This window comes from Henckelia pumila, chromosome 3 (assembly GCF_033568475.1).
Source record: "Henckelia pumila isolate YLH828 chromosome 3, ASM3356847v2, whole genome shotgun sequence".
NCBI lineage: Eukaryota > Viridiplantae > Streptophyta > Magnoliopsida > Lamiales > Gesneriaceae > Henckelia > Henckelia pumila.
The window spans coordinates 140,718,341-140,741,591 of NC_133122.1; the positions used below are offsets into that span (position 1 = coordinate 140,718,341).

General features: G+C 35.6%; 2 protein-coding genes across 2 annotated transcripts; one reads left to right on the top strand and one right to left on the bottom strand.

Annotated features, from left to right (window-relative positions):
* Window positions 1-1,067: 1,067 nt before the first annotated feature.
* On the bottom strand, window positions 1,068-2,869 carry LOC140886392 (CBL-interacting serine/threonine-protein kinase 14-like). The gene has a single exon (XM_073292950.1). The coding sequence runs from the start codon at window positions 2,533-2,535 to the stop codon at window positions 1,180-1,182; it is 1,356 nt and encodes a 451-aa protein (XP_073149051.1). The 5' UTR covers window positions 2,536-2,869; the 3' UTR covers window positions 1,068-1,179.
* An 8,369-nt stretch (window positions 2,870-11,238) lies between these two features.
* Window positions 11,239-17,279, top strand: LOC140889630 (uncharacterized). Its single transcript, XM_073297350.1, has 5 exons — window positions 11,239-11,627; window positions 11,817-12,382; window positions 12,538-12,795; window positions 12,967-13,154; window positions 17,097-17,279. The coding sequence occupies exons 1-5, from the start codon at window positions 11,239-11,241 to the stop codon at window positions 17,277-17,279; spliced, it is 1,584 nt and encodes a 527-aa protein (XP_073153451.1).
* The last annotated feature ends 5,972 nt before the right edge of the window (window positions 17,280-23,251 follow it).

The following is a 23,251-nucleotide window of genomic DNA, read 5'->3' on the forward strand; positions in this document are numbered from 1 at the left end:
ATTATTGGATCGAAATCAGTTTACAAGATGAATACACTAAAGAACACAAATCGCATACAATGATATTACCAAACTAATATCAAGAACAAGAACGATCTGTGAAGATGATGAACAATCAATCAACAACTCGTATTCTTGAAGGAAATCTTTCTCATGATCTTGATGCACCAGCCTTTACGTATATATATATATATATATATATATATATATATATTGCATGCAAAGTCTAGGGTATCCAATTCCTATAATTGCTGCCGTTGAGTCAGTTAGACGAGCTATAATTCTCTGCATCTTAATCTTGATCTCAACGTGCACCTTAAACCCTGATCCAACCAATGACTAAATAGGTGATCCAATTTTCACAAATATATTTTTGTTGTTTAAAGAAATAACATCATAAACTTAAAATTCACTTTTTTATATTTATATAAAATTTAATATTAATTGGAATAGATTTCAAGTTCACACAATAATAGTTTCATTTGAATTTCAATATATAATTTCACTGTTAACCATAAAATATCGAAATTTATAAATTTAAAATATTTTCATGGAAATATACCCTTGGATAAATAGTTAGAATGTTACATTAACATCGACCAACCCAACATCTTTGTTTAATTATTAATTATTTGCATAGGCGCTGCATGAGTGATGTGTACTCCAGTCCAAAAATCTTGTAAATTGGCCACTAATAGAAAGAAAGGTGTTTGTTTCTGGTATGATTGATAAACAGAGAAAAGACAGCCAAGAGGATTTAATTATTGGTTAGTTTAGGGTGTAATTAATACGCACTTGAATGATGAGATTAGATTAATTTGGGGATTGCTTTTACGTACGTAAAAATAAAGAATATTCTTGTTCCAACTCAGCTGCTTCAATGTAAATCACATAATATATTCTTATTCTTCCACTTTTATTCATTTCGCTTAAAGGTTTGTTGTGTTCAGATGGGACATTTTATACAACGAACCTAAATTTTAACCTGTCTCTTAAATCCTTTTTTTTTTTTTTTTTTTTTTCTAAAGAATTAAAGACCGCAAACAAGAAATTAAAGATGCAGCATGTATATTAATAAGATGGGATGAATACCAGGGAAAAATAGTTTACACAGAAACCTGGTAATTGAAAAATTTCTTATCTATTTATTTAATTATTATTATAAAATATAATTATATATTAATGATTGGATTCCCCCAAAAGGTGGGAGTGAGTTACGTCGCCGGAGATATTGTGTTCCGATTGATGAATTAAATCACTCAGCCGTGGCTTCAATCTGTCGTACCAAATATCACCACCTTCCAAACCACCAATCGTGACGTCCACCACCACCAGCTCCTCCGTCAACCGCTTGACCCCCACCGTCAATTCACATGAGTTATTATTATTATTCTTCACCAACAGCTTCAACATCCTCATCATCCCCTTCGACTTAACCACCCTCATCATCCCCTCCTCCGCCGCCGCCTCCTCCTGGATCCTCTGGATTATCCTCTCCGGCGTCTCGGCAGACACAAACATCTCTGAGCTCACGGGATCCCCTAATAACCCCGACAGATCAGTGCCGGAGGAGTAGGAGATCAAATCGAAGGCGTTCAAGAAACGGCCGGAATATTCTTCATGATGATCTCCAGATGATAAATATTCATTGGGTTTAGTCTTACTCTCAGTCTCAGTCTCCCCCTTTTGAAACCAAGGATCCAAGAGTATCTCATCGAGGGTGATTCTTGAGGCGGGGTTGGGGTCGAGGATGCGAGACAAGAGGCGCTTGAGCTCCGGGGAGGTCCATTTGGGACAACGGAAATCTCCTTTGTAGATCTTTCTATACATAGCCATGAGATTGGTGTCGTTGAAAGGCAAGTAACCAGCATTCAACACGAAAAGAATGACTCCACATGACCAAACATCGATTTTGGCACCATCGTAGCCTTGTTTTGCGAGGATCTCAGGCGCAACGTAAGCCGGGGTTCCGCATAATGTGTGGAGCAAACCGTCGGGTCGAATCTGGTCGGTGACGACGGCGCTTAGGCCGAAATCAGTAATCTTGAGCTCCCAATTGTCGTCCAGCAAAAGATTCTCGGGCTTCAAATCACGGTGATAAATACCCAGCGAGTGGCAGTAACCGACGGCGGAGATCAACTGCTGGAAATACTTGCGGCTGAGATCCTCGCTGAATCTGCCTTTGGCCACCTTGGTGAAGAGCTCGCCTCCTTTGGCGAATTCCATGACGAAGTAGATCTTGGTTTTGGTGGCGAGTACTTCCAGGAGGCGCACGATATGAGGGTGGTCCAGCTTGTGCATGATAGAAATCTCCCTCTTAATGTGCGCCACCAGGTTCTTCCTCATCACGCGTTGCTTGCTCATGGCTTTGATGGCCACGCTTCGGCCGCTGCGGAGGTCGCGGCCGTGGTACACTTTGGCGAAGGCGCCGCTGCCCAGGAGTTTTCCCACCTCGTATTTCTTGAACAGATTCAGGCTAATCTCTTCTCCGGCGGCGGCATCCTCCGCCTTTGAAATTAATCCTTCCAGCGTCATTTTGATCAATCACAAATCCAACTATGTATATATCATAATATTCTTTAAGAAAAGGATGGAACATATACATACACCAGGCCAGAATCAAATTATATATACAATTTTTTTTTTTATTCGATCTTTGCAAAAATCATATATATATATATATTAACAAAGAAAAATTCCTTCTAGATGAAAATAAATTAGATTGATACAAAATTCTATTGGAATGAGAATGGAAGAAAAAGGAATTTTTTTTAAAAAAAGAAGAAGAAGAAGAAGAAGAAGAAGAAGAGGGAGAGGGAGGTGAGAAATACTTAAAAGAGGTTGAAGAGAGAGAGAGAGAAAAATATATAGAGAGAAAATCGCTGCTTTAGTTTATTTATTAGGGGATTCTTGTGATTATGATAATGATGCCAAAAAAATATTTAATGCCAACTCTATCGATTAAAGACTTCAAATTTTAAATAAAATTGTTGCGTAAAAAATTAAGGGATAGTTTTCACACTAACAACAAACAAATTCCACATGGTTGAATTCAGAGGACTAGTTTAATTTATTAATTAATGACAATAATAAATACATCACAACTCACAACAATATATATATATACTCTTTTTTTAAAAATTTTAAATCCTCCATGCATTATGTAATCTTTTTGCATAAACAATACTTGAAGCATCCAAAATTTTGAATAAATAAGCTACGCGGCATCTACTATTATTATCTTATTAAGTGCATACGATAGCCCACTAAATTATAAGAATAGAAAACTATATATGGATGGTAAGAAATTTTCAGCGTTGCGGGTTTGATTTTCGTGTGGAGCATATTTTTTGCTAAAATATTGTGGGGATACGTTCTGAGGGTCGACCATATTGCTCTCTCTTTCAGGTCTCTTTCGCTCGTGCACATCTTCGATTTAACCTTTGCATGAGCCAATAAACCTCTGACTCATATGAAATGGGTACCTTTCGGGTCAACAATTTCTTTAGAAAACTATGGATCCAAGACAATTTTAAAAAAAAAAAATCAATTCGACTGATAATTTACACACAATGCTTAAATTCCTTTTGACATATGGATCGTTCTTTCCCAATAACTTATTTTCATTTCCTAGATAATGTATATGAGTTATTGAAACACACGTGTTTTGCACGTATAGAAATTAACGATAAACTTGAGGCACAAATCATATTTGAGGGGGTTATCATTTTTATCATTTTTCAGTTTGGTGTGAAATTGAGGTACGAAGTGAGAAAATATTTATTTAATTAAATTTATCAAATAGTTTGTATTTTATTATTCTCATGAAGCTAGCTAGGTCGCACATATATTCAATTCGTGACGAAGAATATAAGTTGAGCAAGTGTATTATGTATACTCCACATGATACACACCGTACGCATTTGCACGCGTGATGTTACAGACGAATTGCCATTTCCCTAACATTGTTTTATTTGAAGACCACTCTATTCTTACATTCATTTAACGTTTAATATCAATTTAGATATTTTGGTTAAATATATTATTTTTTTTTGTTTTTTACTTGGCCTTTCGTTTTATTGTAAAAATTGGCTGATCGCTTAAAAATAAATATATTTTTATTTGAAATGTTGTGAGTTTTTGTTTTTATAAAATTCTAGCTAGAACCAAACCCGTGATTCAGTGTAAATTTAATGAAACAGACACTCAAATGAAATCAAATCTTGATCACACATATTGTGTACGTTTATACTAGCGATTGAAACATACGTAATGTATGTGTAAAAGTCAACGATAAATTTACGCTGATGTTTATTTTTTAATTGCATGAGAAATCAAAAATAGGTGCGGTAATTTAATTTATTAGATGGAAAATTGAATAAAAATTATGATAAGGTTTACTTAAATTTATAATATATGTTACCATTAGAAACATATGTGAGTGACATTTATAAATTTTTTTAAAAAAGACTTAAGCAAAGAGTAGTTTTTTTTAGATTACTTCATCAATCTTTATTTGAGACGGATCAATCACGTCTATTTTTATTTTTGGCATAAAAATTATATTTTTTAATGAGTTATCCAAATTAGATATGCATTTCACAGAATTGATATGTGAAACGTCTAACATGAGTTTTCGTGATACACCAAAATTTAGTTACTATAAATTATCTAATTTAAATAATCTTACTATATATCTATCCCTTGAAAAACTAGTACTTAATTAATTTGGTGAAACCCATAATAAAATTACAATAATATTCATTATTTAATTTTTACCCCAAAAAAATTATGAATGTTTATAAGTAATTTTATTTTTTAAAGGTAAAACTTGTAATTTTATTGAAAATGAGATAAATAATCAATTACAAGATTAATCAACCAAAACGAAAAACTCTCAAACTCCCAAACAAGAGGGAAGAAAAGAGCAAAAAAAATAAAACAATATTGTGTGCAACCACATTCGCCATTCTTTTACTATGTGCTAACTTTATATTTGGACGGCGTGCAATAATGATCTTGACTTCTTCCACTATGGATCTGATATGGCTAAGATCCTCTTCCGGGTTGGTGATTGCTTGCACCGCCAAAAGAAAATCAATGTGTATTTCATGTATATCAATTCCACGATCCTGCACAACTTCAATCCATCTCTGATCACTAAAAGCTCTGCATGGGTGACTGATAGAGGTTTTGCAATCTAATTTCCAAAATCCAACAACAAGTTTCCTTCATGGTCCCGTACCACTCCGCCAGTTGCGTATCTCCCAAGGTTCTCATTAACTACATCGTCTACATTCATTATCAGTTTATTTATCGGTGGCTTGCTCCAACGGTGATGTGACGAACTTTGTGTGTACACAAAATGTCGGTCTTAAAGTAATCGAGTGCATCATGAAAATCCCACAACAAGGATAATCTCCAATCGAAAGTAATCTGAGAAAGAGTACCCTCAATATCATGTAGGACTCTCATTCGATCATGCCAGACAGCCCAAGTCATAGCAAATAATTCGAAATATTTTCAACTCATCATTCACGATAACACGTCGATGATTTCCATATTGCGAACCTATTCCATCAGAGATTTGAAAATCGTTCTGTAACATCCCAAATTCTATTGGAACGTTACTGAAACATACATACTTAAATATTTGCAAAAACATTTGCGGAAATAAAAATCTTCTTCAATAAATAAAAGTATTTAAAAGTGCATCATAAATAATGAAATAAAAAATCTTCAAATTTTGCCAAACAAGGCCATTAAAAGATAAATTTTGCCAAACATGGCCATTAAAAGATAAATACTAAAATTTGTCTCTCCTTTCAAACAAAAATATTGTTACTCCACATTTCTTCAATAAATATCGCACTCATGCATTATCCACTGGCCTGAATCCATTCTCCACTTCATGCTCGTTTCCATAATCATCGATGAAATCATCTAAATCATCGTCATTACCTGCACCATTCAAGTATAGTGAGTCTAAAAACTCAGCAAAAAATACATATAAAACTTTTTCATAAAAAAACTTGAAGCTCAAATTTATGACATAACATGAACATGTAGTAAAAACTTGACATCTTAGGTAATGAAATACATGAATTTGTGGCAACCGTCGTTTGAGCATATAGTTTGGGAAGGCACTTTCGGAGCTCAACCCGAAAATCCAAAATCCTGCGTTAGATAAATACTAAAATTTGTCTCTACTTTCAAACAAAAATATTGTTACTCCACATTCCATCAATAAATATCGCGCTCATGCATCACCTACCAGCCCGACTCCATGCTTCACTTCATGCCCATTTCCATAATCATCGCTGAAATCATCTAAAGCATCGTCATTGTCTGCACTATTCAAGTATAACGAGTTTAAAGACTCAACAAAAAAATGCATATAAACTTTTTCATTAAAAAAAATTGAAACTCAAATTTATGACATAACATGAACATGTAGTAAAAACTTGAAATCTTAGGTGATGAAATACATGCATTTATGACAACCATCGTTAGAGCACATAGTTTGGGAAGGCAATTTCGGAGCTCAACCCAAAAATCCAAAACCATGCGTTGAGCACGTATTTTGAGAAGGCACTTCCAAAGCTCATCCCGAAAATCCAAAACCTTGCATTCTTGAGCACATATTTTGGGAAGACACTTCCGAAGCTCAACCCGAAAATCCAAAACCCTGCATTATCCGTCTCGTTTTACCACCACAAATTCACATACAACATCAAAATATTTTCGTGCATACATCATTTCATCATACTTCTCATATGTTTCATAACTTCATCATTTCTCACTTTTCAACTTCGTGATAAACATCATGCAACTAGAACTGATGTAAGAACTCATCCATGCATAACATACTTCCAAAATTTCATGATAAAATAGCTTTCGTGGGAAAAATCACATAAAGATGCATTATATAGTTTAACCGATCCACGTGAGTCGTTCCGCCCGTCTCGGACATTCAAATCTTGAAAATTTTGCATATGATCTCTTAAAAGTACTTAAAATAGCTTAAAAGACCATAAATGTACGTTTGGAACTCAAAATGACACAACCCCATAATACTGGACAACCCATGGGCGTGCTGGGGCGCAACTTCTATGCGTCCTAGCGCACAATTCCGCTGCCTGACACGCAGGCGCTCGACTTGATTCATTTCGGTTTTTTTCGATCTTAATACACCCAAAAACGTTGGACATCTGAAAAAATAATATTGGACATGTAAAATCTTCAAAATTCGAAAAATATTTGCCCAAAAACAAACAACATCCAATGCTTTGATTCATAACTCTCCATAATCAACACACACACCAAAAATTCTGGTTCCTATCATCTAAACCCTTGAATCTCGATAAATTTTACATCGAAAATATCAGGAACGCATCACGCTTCACGAATAAACATCATGCTCATGAAATTTTCTAAAATCATGCATCAATAAACCTAATTTTCACACGGGGTTTACCTTCAAAATAATTATATCCATGAATGGGTTTTAAAACATTAAAAAACTTGCCTGACTTTGGATTGCTTGGAATTTAATCGGGACGGAAGAACGATCTAGCCTCGAGAAAATTGGAGAACCCTTGCCTAGAGTTTGAACGTGAGAGGAAAAATTGGGGGAGAGTAAGCGGTGTTCCAAAGAAGAAAATAAAATAAATTTTGAACGCTACTAATTTATGACTAATGGGCTCCATAAAAGGCTCATTAGTTGCAAATAAAACTTTTAAAAATTTCCCAACTATTAAAATACACTGCCTTAACTTTATCTAAATAAATAAAACATTTTCTTATCTCGCTTCGAAGGCTAGCATCATCCCTACGGTCCAGAATTAAATTTCAAACCTAAAAACTTTAAAAATAACATCACAACACATAAAATTTCAGGCATTAAATAAATAAAATAATTTAAACATAACAATTCAATATTCATAACTAACATGCATAAATCATAAAAAATCAATTAATTTATCGTGATCAAGCTAGTGGACTTTTTAGACCTTACACATTCCTTTCCAGCACATTCGAATTTTAGGACACCAGAATAATGCATGACAGATGGAATCATACCCAAAAATAAAAAGAAGGTAATTTCCTAACACTGGTACATGATGCGCCATCAGATTCATTCCCTTCGGAATAATATTATGTAGAGCTCTCCACCAAAAGATTTCGATTTTAAGTGGAAGCGATAAATACCATAAGAATTTACACCAAGATTTCGAGTGCAACTCCGAATTATGTTTGGGAGGATCATAGACTCCGATTTCTAGTTTATAGCCTTCTCCTCACAGAGTATTTCCCCTTCGGATTGTAGTATCAGTATCAGGAATACTCGAACAGTGAAGTTGATATCGGAATGGCCAGGATGTTTGAAACAATAAAATTATGCAAAATGCATTAGAGGAACATTTCATGCTCCTTCATGTATGATCGAGCCAACTGTATCATTAGCGTTTGAATCACCTTGAAAATTCGAGCAAGAATGAAAACGGGAATCCAATGATATCAGGAAAATGATATTTTCTCCCCATTACAAACTCTCAAACACAAATCTTTTCTAAGTAAACTTCTGCTCCACAATAATGATCTCCAGTGAAAGAAGGATTGTTTACAGTCAATGTTTGCATAATATCTTGGTGCTTAAAATGCCTTGGTTTCTCCAATGAAAGAGGGATTGTTTCCAGTCAATGTTTGCATAATATCTTGGTGCTTCAAATGCCTTGCTTTCAAAACTCGAGCCACTAGAGATGTGGGATTGAAAATTATTCTCTATACTTGTTTTGCTTGTAGAATTTTATTAAAAGGCTTAAGTTGGTGAAATCTCATAACTCCCATGCATTTTGGCGAGCTAAGTAATTTCAACGTTTTCCAATGCAACCTTTTCTTTCCATCATTCATACCCACCAAAATTTTGAGCCCCTCTCTAATGCCTCTACTATATATTTCGGTATTTGAAATCAAGACATTACATATGTAGGAATCGACTGAAGCACAAATTTGATCAAAGTCTCTTTATCCCAGTGGAAAATGATTTACTCCCCCAACCTTGCATTCTTTTCACCACTCGTTCTATTAAATATCGAAACTGAAGCTTCTAACTCTGGAGAGAAAACATTGGGAGACCCAAATAAATCTCATGTCACGTCGTTATTGATATAGATAATGTCGATTTTATCTTAATAGCAACATTAATCGGTGTTAGACTAAAGGAGAGCGATGATTCTCGAAGTTGATTAGTTGACCCGAAGCCCTCTCATATACTGATAGGAAGTCCCTAATGCCATTTCCTTCTTCCACTGTTGCCTTAAAGAAAATAAAGCTATCATCTACGAAGAACTGGTGCGAAATCGAGGGACATGAATTAGCAATACAGACTCCTATAAATTTTCTCCGAGTTTCATATCAAATTAGAAGGGATGATAACCCATGGGCACATAGGAAAAACAAGTAATGAGGAATATGAACATCATGTTGCGGGCTTCGTCCCAGTTTCACTATCCCTGCAATCTTTCCATTTAGATCAAAGGAGTAAAAGACTCTCTGCAAACATTTCATAACTTTACCGATCCATATCGGAGAAAACCTAGTTTATTCATCGTTCCAAATATCTCCTCTCTACTCTGTCATATACCTTCCTCATATCAAGTTTCAGAGTTGCATATCCTTTCTTGCCTACTTTTCTGCTTCGAATACAGTGCAGAGACTCAAACCACAAAATAATGTTATCTGCAATCAACCAATCTGGGATAAAATCACTATGAGTCTTGGTCACTATCATTTTTAGAACCGACCTTTATCCATTTTTCAGTGTTGCAACCACAATTTTTTAGGAGACGTCACAAAGGCTGATCGGTATATAGTCCTTAATAGTCATTGGGTTTTTCGATATTCGGAATGAGGGTGACAACATTATCATTCCAATCATCAAAAGACAGTTCCACTTTCAGGATTCCTAGTACTGCCTTTGTAACTTCCTGGCAAAATATCTTGCCAAAATTTCTGTTAGAAGAATGTAGACATACCATCTGGGCTTGGGGTTTTATCCGGGTGTCTTGGAATGACAGAGTGTTGATATGAACATAAGTTAGTTTACTTCATAGGTTGCCCGATGTCATCAAGAGCCAAGCATAAAATACATAAACTGACAGAAGCTCTCAAATTCAAAATGAAGATATCAAGTAAATTGATCATTAACATATTGAAAAAAAAAAAGACAAACTGAATACATATAGTAAAGGTTTAGTCTCATCGGAGCAGTTGAGCAGAGCTCAACTGAAAGGATGAAGGCAACTGAGTTCAGTTTAGGGAACTAAACTGAATCAGTTGATCTCAACCCAAGTAAGACTAAACTGATCAAGAGTCTGAGCAATTCAAGTCAAATCAATGGAACTCTTGTGGATAAGTTTTTTTGTACCAGAAAAAGAGCCAAAAGAAGAGACAATCATAGTGTACTATCTTGACAGATAATGTGTAATAGCCCGGTTCTCTTTTACAAGTTTAAAGTGGTTAAAATTGATTAAGCATGGATTAGAGGCTTAATATGGATTTTTATCAAGGACGGATCGGAAGGTCCGAACCCAAGTTTGGAGGTTTCGATTTTGATCACTTCGATAATTAACATTTTGTAAAACCAACTAAAAATAGAATTTGGTTTCATTATGTGGTTTGGGTGTAAACTGAATTTTCACAGTTCGTCATGCATTCAAATTTGATTAGAATTACGAAAGATTAATCCTTTAATATTTGAATAGGTTTGATTGTTCTAGAAATAGTTCTTTGAACAAGATAGGAGAATTCCCATGAATTAAAATTAAATTTGAGTCTTGAATCGACGACTTGTTACATAATTTGTCTGGTACCTACGTGTGTCCTTCATCAAGATTTTTCCAAATTGAATTCAACCTTTAATCTCTGCTGTGTTTTAGTGAATTTATTTTATTTGCAATTTTTATTATTAGTTTAAAATCCGAATTCACTTTTTTTATTAGTCTAGATTAAGTAGAAATAATTATATTTCGGTAGTCATATTTATACAGTCCCTGTGGGTTCGATATTTGAACTTTTTGTCCACTTTACTATTACTTGACCTAGTGCACTTGCTAGTTGATATCGATTTAACCGGTCAAGTTTTTGGCACCGTTGCTGGAGACTGTTTGTGATATCAGAATTTTTGTTTCTCTTGAGACTAGACTGTATTTTAATTTATTGTTTCTCTTGAAGGATATGGGTCTAACATCGTTTGCCCCACTGTTGACAAACAATTTTGAGCTGAAACCCTCTACTATTCAGCTGATCCAACTGCAAGCAAGATTGGTGAGCACATCTGTGGAAAACCCCTACGCTCTGGAGCGATTCATGTCGATCTGTGACACGTTCAAAGTTAACGGGGTAACCTCTGATGCAGCAAGACTGCGGTTATTCCCATTCTCTCTACAAGGTGAAGCGACTAAATGGCTCGATGATATACCTACAGGATCTATCACCACCTGGACTGAGCTTATTCAAATCTTCTTGAACAAGTATTTCCCTCCTACAAAGATGGCGAAATTGTTTTTAGATATTATATCTTTCAAGCAAAAGGAGGGTGAATCTTTACATACGACATGGACCAGGTTTAAGAAGATGATGAAGATGTGTCCTTAACATAATCTCACACAAATCCAGCAGACTCAGACGTTCTACAATGGAGCCGATCAGTCGGTTCGATCTATGCTGGATGTTGCGGCTAATGGATGCTTGTTCTGAAAAAACGCCAGTTGACGCCTGGGAGATCATTGGAAACATGGCTGAAAGTAATATAGGGTGGCCGGATGTGAAGAAGGAAAAGAAGGCTGGAGTTCTAGAAGTCGATGCTTTGATGGCCCTGAATGCGAAGATCGACGCTCTGAAACATCAAGTGGCACTCATGAAAGTAGCGTCAGTGAATCACGCGCAAGGGAATCTGCAAGAAGGCAACAGTTGTTTGAAGTTGAAGCGGCTAATTTTGTAGGAAATCAAGGAAGGCAGCTGTACAACTCTTACAACAACTATAATCAGAACTGGAAGCACAAGCAAGAGGATAAAAAGCCGAGCTTTGAGGAGATCATGATGAAATACGTTTCAGGAACTGAGACTCGGTTACAGAATCAGGAAAGTATGCTGCAGAAGTTAGAAATTCAGATGAGTCAGATCGCAACCCAATTATCAACCCGTCCTGCTGGAGCTTTACCAAGTAACACTGAACCAAATCCCAGATGCGTGAATGCTATCATGGTCGTGACTCGACCACAGTCTGAGGAGAAGCAAATGGACAAAGAGAAGATGATGGAAGAGCCAAAAAGTTCAGAGTCTAAGGAGGATATGTGTGCTGAAAATTCCTCAAAGGCAGGTAAGAAAGGTAAAACTTCAAATTTGAAGTTAATGATAATGTTGATATTTCTACCCTACCTTTCCTCCAAAGAGCTAAGCAATTATTGTTTGATTCTCAATTTAAAAAATTTCTTGAAATTTTCAAGAAACTACATATTAACATACCTTTTGCAGATGCATTAGCTCAGATGCCGAATTATGCAAGATTTCTGAAGGATTTATCGAGGAACAAAAAGAAGCTGAACGATCTTACGCAGGTTACACTGAATGAGGAGTGCTCGACAGTGCTGAAAAAGAAGCTTCCACCAAAATCTCAAGATCCAGGAAGATTTTCTATATCTTGCCAAATTGGAAGTTTATCATTTGCAAATGTTTTGTGTGATTTAGGGTCGAACATAAATCTGATGCCTCGTGTTCTTGCTAAAAAATTGGGTATATGCAATATTGAATCTGCTGCTATCTCTCTCAAATTTGCTGATGGATCTATTAAATACCCGAGAGGAGTAGTAGAGAATGTCCTAGTTAAGATAGAAAATTTTATTTATCCTGTAGATTTTTTTATTCTTGACATGGATGAGGATTGTGAGGTTTCTCTGATTCTAGGGCGTCCTTTTCTTGCTGCTAGTAGAGCCTTAGTTGATGTTGAAAAAGGAGAATTGGTGTTGAGGCTGAATAATGAGCAATTTGTGTTTAATATGCTTAAGTCGGCTACTGAGAGCCCAACTTTAAAATCTTGTTTTGTTGTTTATTTGGTTGATGTGATTCATGCTATTGGTGATGAATGTCAGCAGGTTCAGATCTCCGCAGGAATTGGTCCATTGCAAAATTTCTATAGAGATGTAGCATGCAAGTGCATGACTGATCTGAATTTTTCCAAGTCGGGGGATAAGCCACCTTGAATGTCGCCACTTAAGAGAGGAATATAGTCAGGCTATAGACTATAAATTTAGCGCTGGCTGGGAGGCAACCCAGTGTTCTTTACTTTGATTTTTAGTTTCTTTTTGCGTATTTTTATTTTTATCTATATTTGATTTTTGTTTCTTTCCCATGCCAGTTGGTCATGCCTGCCAATATATCTAGATTGATGCTACCTTACCCAACGGATACCGTCCAGGAGGAAGAGGATGAATCGAAAATCAAGGGAGTGTTATTTTTGTTTTCATTGTATTTTTGTTCGTCTTGCATTTGTGTGTTTGTTCTTGCATTCTGTTCATTGTTTCTGAAGCATTGAGGGCAATGCTTTGGATAAGTATGGGGGGTATACTAGTTTAATTTATTGTTTGTTGTGTTTTTGTTGCATTAGTAATCTTTTGTGTTTGTTTGCATCTAGTCTGTTTTTGTTGTTGTTTGTTTTGTCTTGCATGAGTAGGATGAGTCATAATAGCCAATGATGATGAATTTTATTTGAAAAAATTGGATTTTTGAAAAAATTTGCTCTTGACTGGACATAAGAAACTGTAGGTTGAACCGTGAATATTTATAAGCACTTGTGTTAGACCAGTGGAGTGTAACGAAAGATTTGATGAAGTTTCTGTCTGTTTGACCATTGCACAACAATAAGTGGTTTGTGGATCTTGATTGTGTTCTATGAATTTTGATGAGACTCTAGTTTACACTTATGATCTTGGGCGCACCTAGAAAAAAAAATTTACAACTCCATCCGGGCTTGGACAATGATTGAAATCCTAATCATTGTTCCATAGCTAAGTTTGCGGGTAAAATGGGGTTGATTCTCCATCCGGGCTATAGACGAGGGGATTAGAAAAAAAAGAGAAAGATTTTTTGTATCCTAGCCAGTTATGGCTAAGTCAGCAGGTAATTATTGGGGCTAAAGCAATACCGGCTGCAAAATCCGGAGGTGCGTAATTCATTATCTCAAGGGAGGTGGGTTTAGTCTAGAGGTCGTTGGAAGGAATGAGCACTTGAAGAGTGAAACTTGCACTAATTTGTCATAGGTCTCTAAGCAGTTTTGAAACGAATTCAGTCTAAATTGTATGAAACTGGAATGGCAGTTCACACACACATGTTCACGTTAAACCGAAGGTGTATTATGAAAAGTTGAGAGCGTTTGTGATTTTGTTTTTGTGATTGAACTTGTTGGAGACTGTACATTCTCATGAATCGTCCTTACTTATGTTTTTGTGTGCATATTGTTTTTTGTATTTCTTGCTCGAGGGCGAACAAGGTTCAAGTATGGGGGTGTGGTAGACTAGTTTATTTATTGTTTGTTGTGTTTTTGTTGCATTAATAATGTTTTGTGTTTGTTTGCATCTAGTCTGTTTTTGTTGTTGTTTGTTTTGTCTTGCATGAGTAGGATGAGTCATAATAGCCAATGATGATGAAGTTTATTTGAAAAAATTGGATTTTTGAAAAAAAATTGCTTTTGACTGGATATGAGAAACTGTAGGTTAAATCGTGAATATTTATAAGCACTTGTGTTAGACCAGTGGAGTGTAACGAAAGATTTGATGAAGTTTCTGTCTGTTTGACCATTGCATGACAATAGGTGGTTTGTGGATCTTGATTGTGTTCTATGAATTTTGATGAGGCTCTAGTTTACACTTATGATCTTGGGCGCACCTAGGAAATTTTTTTTTTTACAAGTCCATCCGGTCTTGGACAATGATTGAAATCCTAATCATTGTTCCATAGCTAAGTTTGCGGATAAAATGGGGTTGATGCTCCATCCGGGCTATAGACGAGGGGATTAGAAAAAAAAAAGAGAAAGATTCTTTGTATCCTAGCTAGTTATAGCTAAGTCAGCGGGTAATTATTGGGGCTAAAGCAATACCGGGTGCAAAATCCGGAGGTGTGTAATTCATTATCTCAAGGAAGGTGGGTTTAGTCTAGAGGTCGTTGGAAGGAATGTACACTTGAAGAGTGAAACTTGCACTAATTTGTCATAGGTCGCTAATTAGTTTTGAAACGAATTCGGTCTAAGTTGTATGAAACTGGAATGACAGTTCACACACACACGTTCACGTTAAACCGCAGGTGTATTATGAAAAGTTGAGAGCGCATGTGATTTTGTTTTTGTGATTAAACTTCTCGGAGGCTGTGCACTCTCATGAATCGTCCTTACTCATGTTTTTGTGTGCATATTATTTTTTGCATATCTTGCTCGAGGGCGAACAAGGTTTAAGTATGGGGGTGTTGATAAGTTTATTGTGTATGCATTATTTGGTGTTGTTTTATGGTTATTTTGCATGCATTTATTTTACTTCGTGTGTTTTCTTTGTTTTTTATTTATTGTTTATGCATTCTACTCTCCTCGTTGAATTTTGTAGGTTAATGGAGCTTTTAGGAACCAACTGAGCTAGAGACGCGTGCGCGGGCAGGCCACTATCGCGCGCGTGAGCCATACAAAGTTCCAGAAACATGAGAATCGAAACGCACGCGAGCGAGATCCTGTCTCGCGTGCGCGCGAGAGGTTATTTGAGATGCTGTTTTATTGCACTGCGTGCGCAAGAGAGGAGGACAAGGAGTCTGTGAGGAAGACTTGCGCGCGCGCGAGGACACTTTCAGGCGCGCGCGCGTGTTCTGACGTCAAAAATATTTTTAAAATTTTATTTCGTGAAGGAAACTAATTGATACGGGATCCGTGCACTATAAATAGGAAATTTTTAATATTTTTCAAGGAGTTCCAAAATTTCAGACGCAAAGAACGGGAGAGGGCGGCTACTGCTACTGCTTGGGAGAAGATTTCTTCTTCTTTTCTTATTTTCTTTTGATTATTCATGATTAAAAATATTGTTTAAATCATGAATTTATTTATTGAGTAGTTTTCTCTTTCGATCAAGGCCACGTGATTGGGCCAGACAATTTATGTAGAATACTCGATTTGTTTATTTGAGATTTTCAGACTTGATTTTCTTTTATTGATTATCGAATTTATATTTATCTTGTGAATTTCCTGGTCAGTTATTTGCTTGCATGTTAATTGATTCCAATTCGTTAGAGAAGGTTTCGATTTTGATCACTTCGATAATTAACATATTGTAAAACCAACTAGAAATAAAATTTGGTTTCATTATGTGGTTTGAGTGTAAACTGAATTTTCACAGTTCGTCATGCATTCAAATTTGATTAAAATTACAAAATATTAATCTGTCAATATTTGAATAGGTTTTATTGTTCTATAAATAGTTCTTTGAACAAGATAGAAGAATTCTCGTGAATTAAAATTAAATTTGAGTCTTGAATCGACGACTTGTTACATAATTTTTTTGGTACTTACGTGTGTCCTTGATCGAGCTTTTTCCAAATTAAATTCAACCTTTAATCTCTGCTGCGTTTTAGTGAATTTATTTTATTTGTAATTTTTTTTATTAGTTTAAAATCTGAATTCACTCTTTTTTATTAGTTTAGATTAAGTAAAAATAATTATATTTTGGTAGTCATATTTATACAGTCCCTGTGGGTTCGATACTTGGACTCTCTGTCCACTTTACTATTACTTGACCTAGTGCACTTGCTAGTTGATACCGATTTAGCCGGTCAGCAAGACTCCAGAGGATGCAGATAACTGGCTAGAACGTATAGAGATCTGCTTCCAGGAGCTTCGTTGTACTGAGGAACAGAAGATGGAGACTTTAAAATTTCTAGTAGAAGGAAGTGCTAGGAAATGGTGGAGATCTACGTCCGCACCTATCATCACAACACGAGGAGTTGCTACTTGGGCAGACTTTCGCACAGCTTTTCATAAGTTATACTTTCCTCCCGCACTCCGACAGGAGAAATCTAGTGAATTGCTGGTTTTGAAGCAGGGCTCGATGTCCATTGACGAGTACCAACAGAAGTTTTTTGATCTGTTACCATATTGTCCCCAGATCTCTGACAACACTGAGGCAAAGTACAATCTGTTTCTCCAGGGCCTTAATCCGGAAATCCATGATCGAGTAGCTGTGGGCGAATGACATGACTTATGAGGGACTAGTTAGTCGATGTCGCCAAGCAAAGGATAACATTCGGCGTAACAATTCTTTCCTATCTTCTAGACTTGCGAGTTCTTTGGGTCCACATGCTCAGTCTTTCAAGAAGTATGCTTCTTTTTCCTCCTCCGGATTTGGGGGAGTAATGCGTTTTGGAAGGAAGGGTCAGTGTAACCATTGTGGTAAGAATCATCCGACTGACAAGTGTCGTACGGTTGCAAGAGCATGTTTTCGATGTGGGGAGATTGGTCATTTGAAGAGAGATTGTCCACAGGACAGGGGAGCTTGTAGTAGCCCGGTTCTATTTTACAAGATTAAGTTGATAATCATGTTTAGATTCAATAGAGAATGCAATAAGATTCTTTGGGACATAGTATTTATTTTGGGTTATCTTTTCCAGGATTGTGAGTTGGATTCAAAAATGATAGCAGTATTAGGAATTTGAATAGCAATGTATTTAGTCTTTCCCAAGATTGTCATTGTCAAGATTGACATCAGAGTTTCGTATTATGTGGATCCCAGCAGGACGTAGCTGGAAGAAAAGATCCAGTTTTCAATGCCAGTCACTTCTTAGAATTGGTTGGAGTGCATGGTGTATGACTACCCATCCGGCTTTAACCAAAGGAAGACTCTCCACGAGTAGTTGGAGAGATTGTCAGAATATCCTGCCAAGAGATTGCCTCATGAAGCTTTGGGCATCTCTAGTAGGATATAAAATCTTTTAGATCTTGCGAGGAAGAAGGTCTGCTGACATGCCTGTATTGATGGTTTTGTGTGTAGCAGATGGAAAACCTCATGTTCAAGATCAGTAGACGGAATGAAAGAATTCTGCAAGAATTTAAATACTGTATTAAGTTTTGTTGTAAATAGTATTTCAGTTGTAAGTTTTTTAAATCAGATGTATTAAAAGATTTCAGTTTTGATTTACTAAGTTATTCTTGTATTGTACATCTTTCAGTATAATCTTTTGATTAATAAAGATTGTATAGAACCTGGATTAGTGGTTCAAGTAATTGTAATCTTTGGGAATATCTTGATTGTTTGACAAGTGATTGATTGATCAGATATTTGATTACAATGCATTCTTTGGCATGTATAATCGGGATTGAATTATGCATATTTTTCAAGATGAATAGTTCTAGATGTCCTTCCTAGAATATTCTAGCAAGATGTAATGTTTACCAAGAATGATGTGTATCATCAAGGGGACTAAGATGAATTATACTAAGTGTTGTAGAGTGTATGGATAAATGACTAGACGGAAGCGTGACCCTATATTTATTACTCTGGAATTCTCTCAAGCTTCAGAGGGTGTCTGGAAGTTTTTCTTGCTTCAGATGGTTATTCAAGGGGAGGTTACCTCAGTCTAGTACTTTGCAACAGTCACAGTAAGGGCATATCGATATTGGGAGTATCAAAGTTTTCTAGAGTGAATCATTCCGAGGTGGAATAAGAGGTGACGTAGGAGTTATTGAAATCTCCGAACATCCATAAACAATTTTGTGTGTCTTCTTATTTGCAGTTTAGCACTTTCACATATTCACTCTCACACACAGTCAATCGAATTACTAGTTCAATCTGTCAGTTGACATCATTTCGCACATTTTATTTGTTTGACAATTGACATTGATACACGAGAAGACAATGATTCAGTTGACCAACCTCAACTAGAAAAATTTAAGAAGTTCGAGGATCGACTGCTACAATATCTTGAAACATCAGTCAAGCAGTTGATCAACCCCCACAAAACGATCCTAACACGGTGCATATCAAAAACTGATTATTAAACTTCCTCAATTGTCAAAGACATACACAAGGCCAGATTCACGTGCTCAGTGATGCATGGTTCTATGTAATCCAGCACAAGTTGTTGCTCAGATGCAGTAGGATTGTTTGTCTGGAATAAATTGGAGAAATAATCCCACGATGATCTCAAACATACTACCCTTATCAGTACACCAATCTCTGCTCGCTGACACTAGTCCTGATATGTGATTCTTAGCTCGTCATTTCGAATCACAATTGTGAAAGTGTTTAGAGTTTATATTCACCAATCTCTGGGGAGAAGCTGCGAGTACAACTTGTTAATTGATTGATAGATCTCCCTCAACAGCACTTAAATTTAGAACTCTAATGGAAGTATGGTCCTGAGATTTAGTAAGATTGATATATATGAACACCTTAAGATATTGGATGTATCGCATATATGCATGTTTCAAATGTAAAATTGGAACCAAGAGCTAAGAAAGGAATTTTCTTAGGTTACCCTGAAGAAACCAAAGGATATAGAATCTGGATCAAAGAAAATGGTGTTGGAAAATGCACTATCAATCGGTAGGTTACATTCAATGAGGATAGCATCTTAGAAACTCAACAGTATATAAATCCAAATGAACCAAGAGGTGACAGATTGATGGTGTTCAAGTTGATGTGGAGCTTAGTAAGAAAACCAGAAATGCAACATATAATTTGGAAAATTATGAACTGGCTTGAGATAGGGGAAGGAGGGAAATAAAACCACCAATCAAATTTGGATATGTAGATTTAATTTCCCATGCATTAAGTGCAGCTGAAATATTATTGAATGATGAAGAAATTAACGCAGTCATATAAGGAAGAAATTACATGTAAAGAGAGGGATAATTGGAATGATGCTATGAATGATGAATTGGATTAATTGTATAAAAATGAGACATGAAAATTGGTGAAGCTTCCTAAAGGTAACAAGACAGTGGGTTGTAAATGGATTTATAAAAAAGGAATTCTCATGTTTTAAAAAGCAAGATATAAAGCAAGGTGAAAATTTGGAGGTTACTGTGTTGAACGACAACCAAAGTGCTTTGCATATAACCATAAATCCGATGCATCATGAGAGGACTAAGCATATTAACATAAGGATGCACTTCATCAGACTGCGGTGAAAAGTTAAAATGGAAAATATTTCAACTTTGGATAACCCCGGAGACATGCTAATAACAAAACCACTTCCTACTGTCTAGACTTGGTAAACATTGGGAAGTTAGACATCATAACTCAGTATATTTATGTTATTATGATTTTTTAGGACTATCCAGCTCATTATATTTATGTTATTTTGATTTTTAATTCTTAATATACTGTATTGTTATCATTATATTATGTATATAGCTATTTTATTGTATGTAAATACGCTTGCATTTTATTTCATAAACTATCATTTGGTTATGTTTTAGAGATATTGCTAGGTAAACTATTGGTAATATGTTACAGACTCGTATTATTTCATTTGATTAAATGTAAAAAAAAATTAATAAAGCTCTTTATGTGAACTTTCTTTTTTCTGTATTGCATTCGTTCATTAATAAATTTAAATGTATGATAATTGAATTTTCATATGTCTTTTCTTTTCTTTTTTTGTTTTTTGTTTTACTTTTTAGAACGCCCCATGAATGATTAGTTGAATTTACCAAGTTTTGTTTAATTACTTGGATGATGTTGTGACGTCAACCAACAAAAAATGAGTTTAATACAAGTAGTGTGAAAATTGATTCTTATTTCAAAAAATATTTTGATTATAATGTTGGTTCTTTGGAAATTGTTATAATAATAAATTGGAATTTTGAATAGTTTAATGAGTAATTTTTTTTTTTTTTAAAAAATCATTGATGATCATTTATTTCGAAAAAAATTTGCCTATTATACCCTCACAAAATTTTAAAAAAAATTTACTCGTTGATGATCATTAATTTATTTCAAAAAAAAATTCACCTACCCTCACGAAATTATCTTGCCTGTCCCCATGCACGGTTACGCTAGTATATATGAAAAAAATCTGTATCCATTGGTCATGGGAAATTGGCGTTTATGCGCGCAATGGAAAACGCAATGCGTTGGTCCCCTAACCCTTTATGCTGTGGTTTCCACGAAATTTCTCGTCATGTAAAACAAAAGACAAACTTTAATTTCGCTCTTCGTCAAAACCACATGCATAAAATACAACTTGTTGCTTCCGATTTAAGCTTAGGGAATAAGGGAATATATATATATATATATAAGTTTTTCTATGCTGCCCATCAACTATGCCCAAGGTTGGTGGGCAGCATAACAAAACTCATATATATATATATATATATTCTCCCTTTCAGGCAAGCTTTTTTTAACGTACAATATGAATTCGCCGGATTTGGATAAGCCACACACATGCAAAATATATACATTTAATTAATAATTCACATTTCAAGTTCACATGTGAAAAATGATATTAAAATTGGACTGCGAATATGAACGAAAGAACAACCTTGAAATATATATATACACACATGCACCCCCAACCCTATAAAAAAAACATATATCCGTGTTGACTGACAGCTTGCTAGCTAATTTGTATTTTCGGTATTGATTTATGAATACGGGCTGACAATATATATGATCATGAAACAAAACAATCACGAACTTCCATTTTTTCTTTATGTTTTGTAGCAAAAATAATATCATGAGAGCTTAACTAATGCATGTGATCAGGGGCGGTCCTAAGAAAAAAACGAGTCCCTTGGCAAACTATGGCCGGTCCTTTTGTATTAACTTGAAAATTTATATATATATATATATATATATAAATTCAAATAACATAATTAAAATAAATAAAAATACATAAATCAATAAAATACTCAAATGAAAGAAGGTTTAAATAATTTTTTAAAATATTTTAATCAACAAAAAATATTATTTAAAATTGGTTCTTCTTATGTTTTTGAAACAAAATCATTAATTATGTCGTCATAGGATATATGTAGTAACCCATATTTTATTTTAAGATAATGATATGTTAAACATAATTAAGGGTTAGTAATTAACCAATTCCAGGGCATAATTGGACTTCACAATTACCAGAGGGATCGCTGCATATAAGGGTGATAGCCAAGTTCCACTTTCCATGCTATGATATGGCATATAATTTTAAATGTGGCAAAACATGATTAAGGAGTCCTTATTTGGTAAAAATAAGTGGAAAATCAGCTTCGAAACGTCTGAAAATGGTAGGAAGGGTCCTGGGGGTCTCGGACAATTCGGAGGCACCGAAATGAGTTCGGACCATCCGAACTCAAATACAAAGTTTGGACCATCCGAACCTGGTTTCGGAGGATCCGAACCCAGCACTTAGGAGGCTCCGAACTCCCCCAGACAGCAATGCTAGATGACTAATCTGCGATTTTTGACAAGTGTCATACATGGAGGTTCGGAGGGTCCGAACCCAGTTCGAAGGCTCCGAACTCCGACGGATTTTTGGCTATAAATAGGGCTCTTCGGAGTCATAATTTGAATACGAATTCCCGAGTTTTCTTCTTCAATTATATAGTGTAAATTATACACTTGAGGGCCCTATCGATTATAATAGAGGTTCTGGAATAACCAAGGAGTGGTTATAGTCATCCGGGACTAGCGACTTCAAAGGGCTATCGACGGATGAAGGTATGGTCCGGGAATCTATTTAAGTTTTTGGGAGTACTTATTAGCTAAGTTAAGGCTTATAGAACTTGTGTAGTGATACGATAAACTTCTGAATATAGGCTTGGAACCTAGGATCCTACTATACTTGAACTAGCTTAGAGGTACGTACACATTGACTGAGATTGCCAGCGAGTATACATGTTTATATGTTGCATTTATTTGGCATTATTATATGGCATGATATATGAGTTACCGCTTTCTATATTCATATGTCATGTGCATATACACGTTGAGCCTATACCTTGATATACCTGATTATAGAGTCGCTCAGCACTATACTCGATAGTCTGTCACTGAGAGTACCGCGACGGCGGGGACATTTATGTCTGACTACTGTGGTCTACTTGACGAGTGTGGTTGCACCCAGAGGTTGATCCGTGCGGTGGCAGCACTCATGTGGCGCCGATACTGAGCATGACTTTTCAGATGACCTTTTACCAGTCATCATGTTGCATGCACTATATACATAT

What these genes read in the sequence shown, in the direction of transcription:
- LOC140889630 (XM_073297350.1), top strand. Translation starts at nt 11,239, where the DNA reads ATGGGTCTAACATCGTTTGCCCCACTGTTGACAAACAATTTTGAGCTG. An exon ending in TTACATACGACATGGACCAG is followed by an intron (nt 11,628 to 11,816) that starts GTTTAAGAAGAT and finishes AAAGTAATATAG; the next exon opens with GGTGGCCGGATGTGAAGAAG. An exon ending in TTGGTGATGAATGTCAGCAG is followed by an intron (nt 13,155 to 17,096) that starts GTTCAGATCTCC and finishes GCACTCCGACAG; the next exon opens with GAGAAATCTAGTGAATTGCT.
- LOC140886392 (XM_073292950.1), bottom strand. Translation starts at nt 2,535, where the DNA reads ATGACGCTGGAAGGATTAATTTCAAAGGCGGAGGATGCCGCCGCCGGA.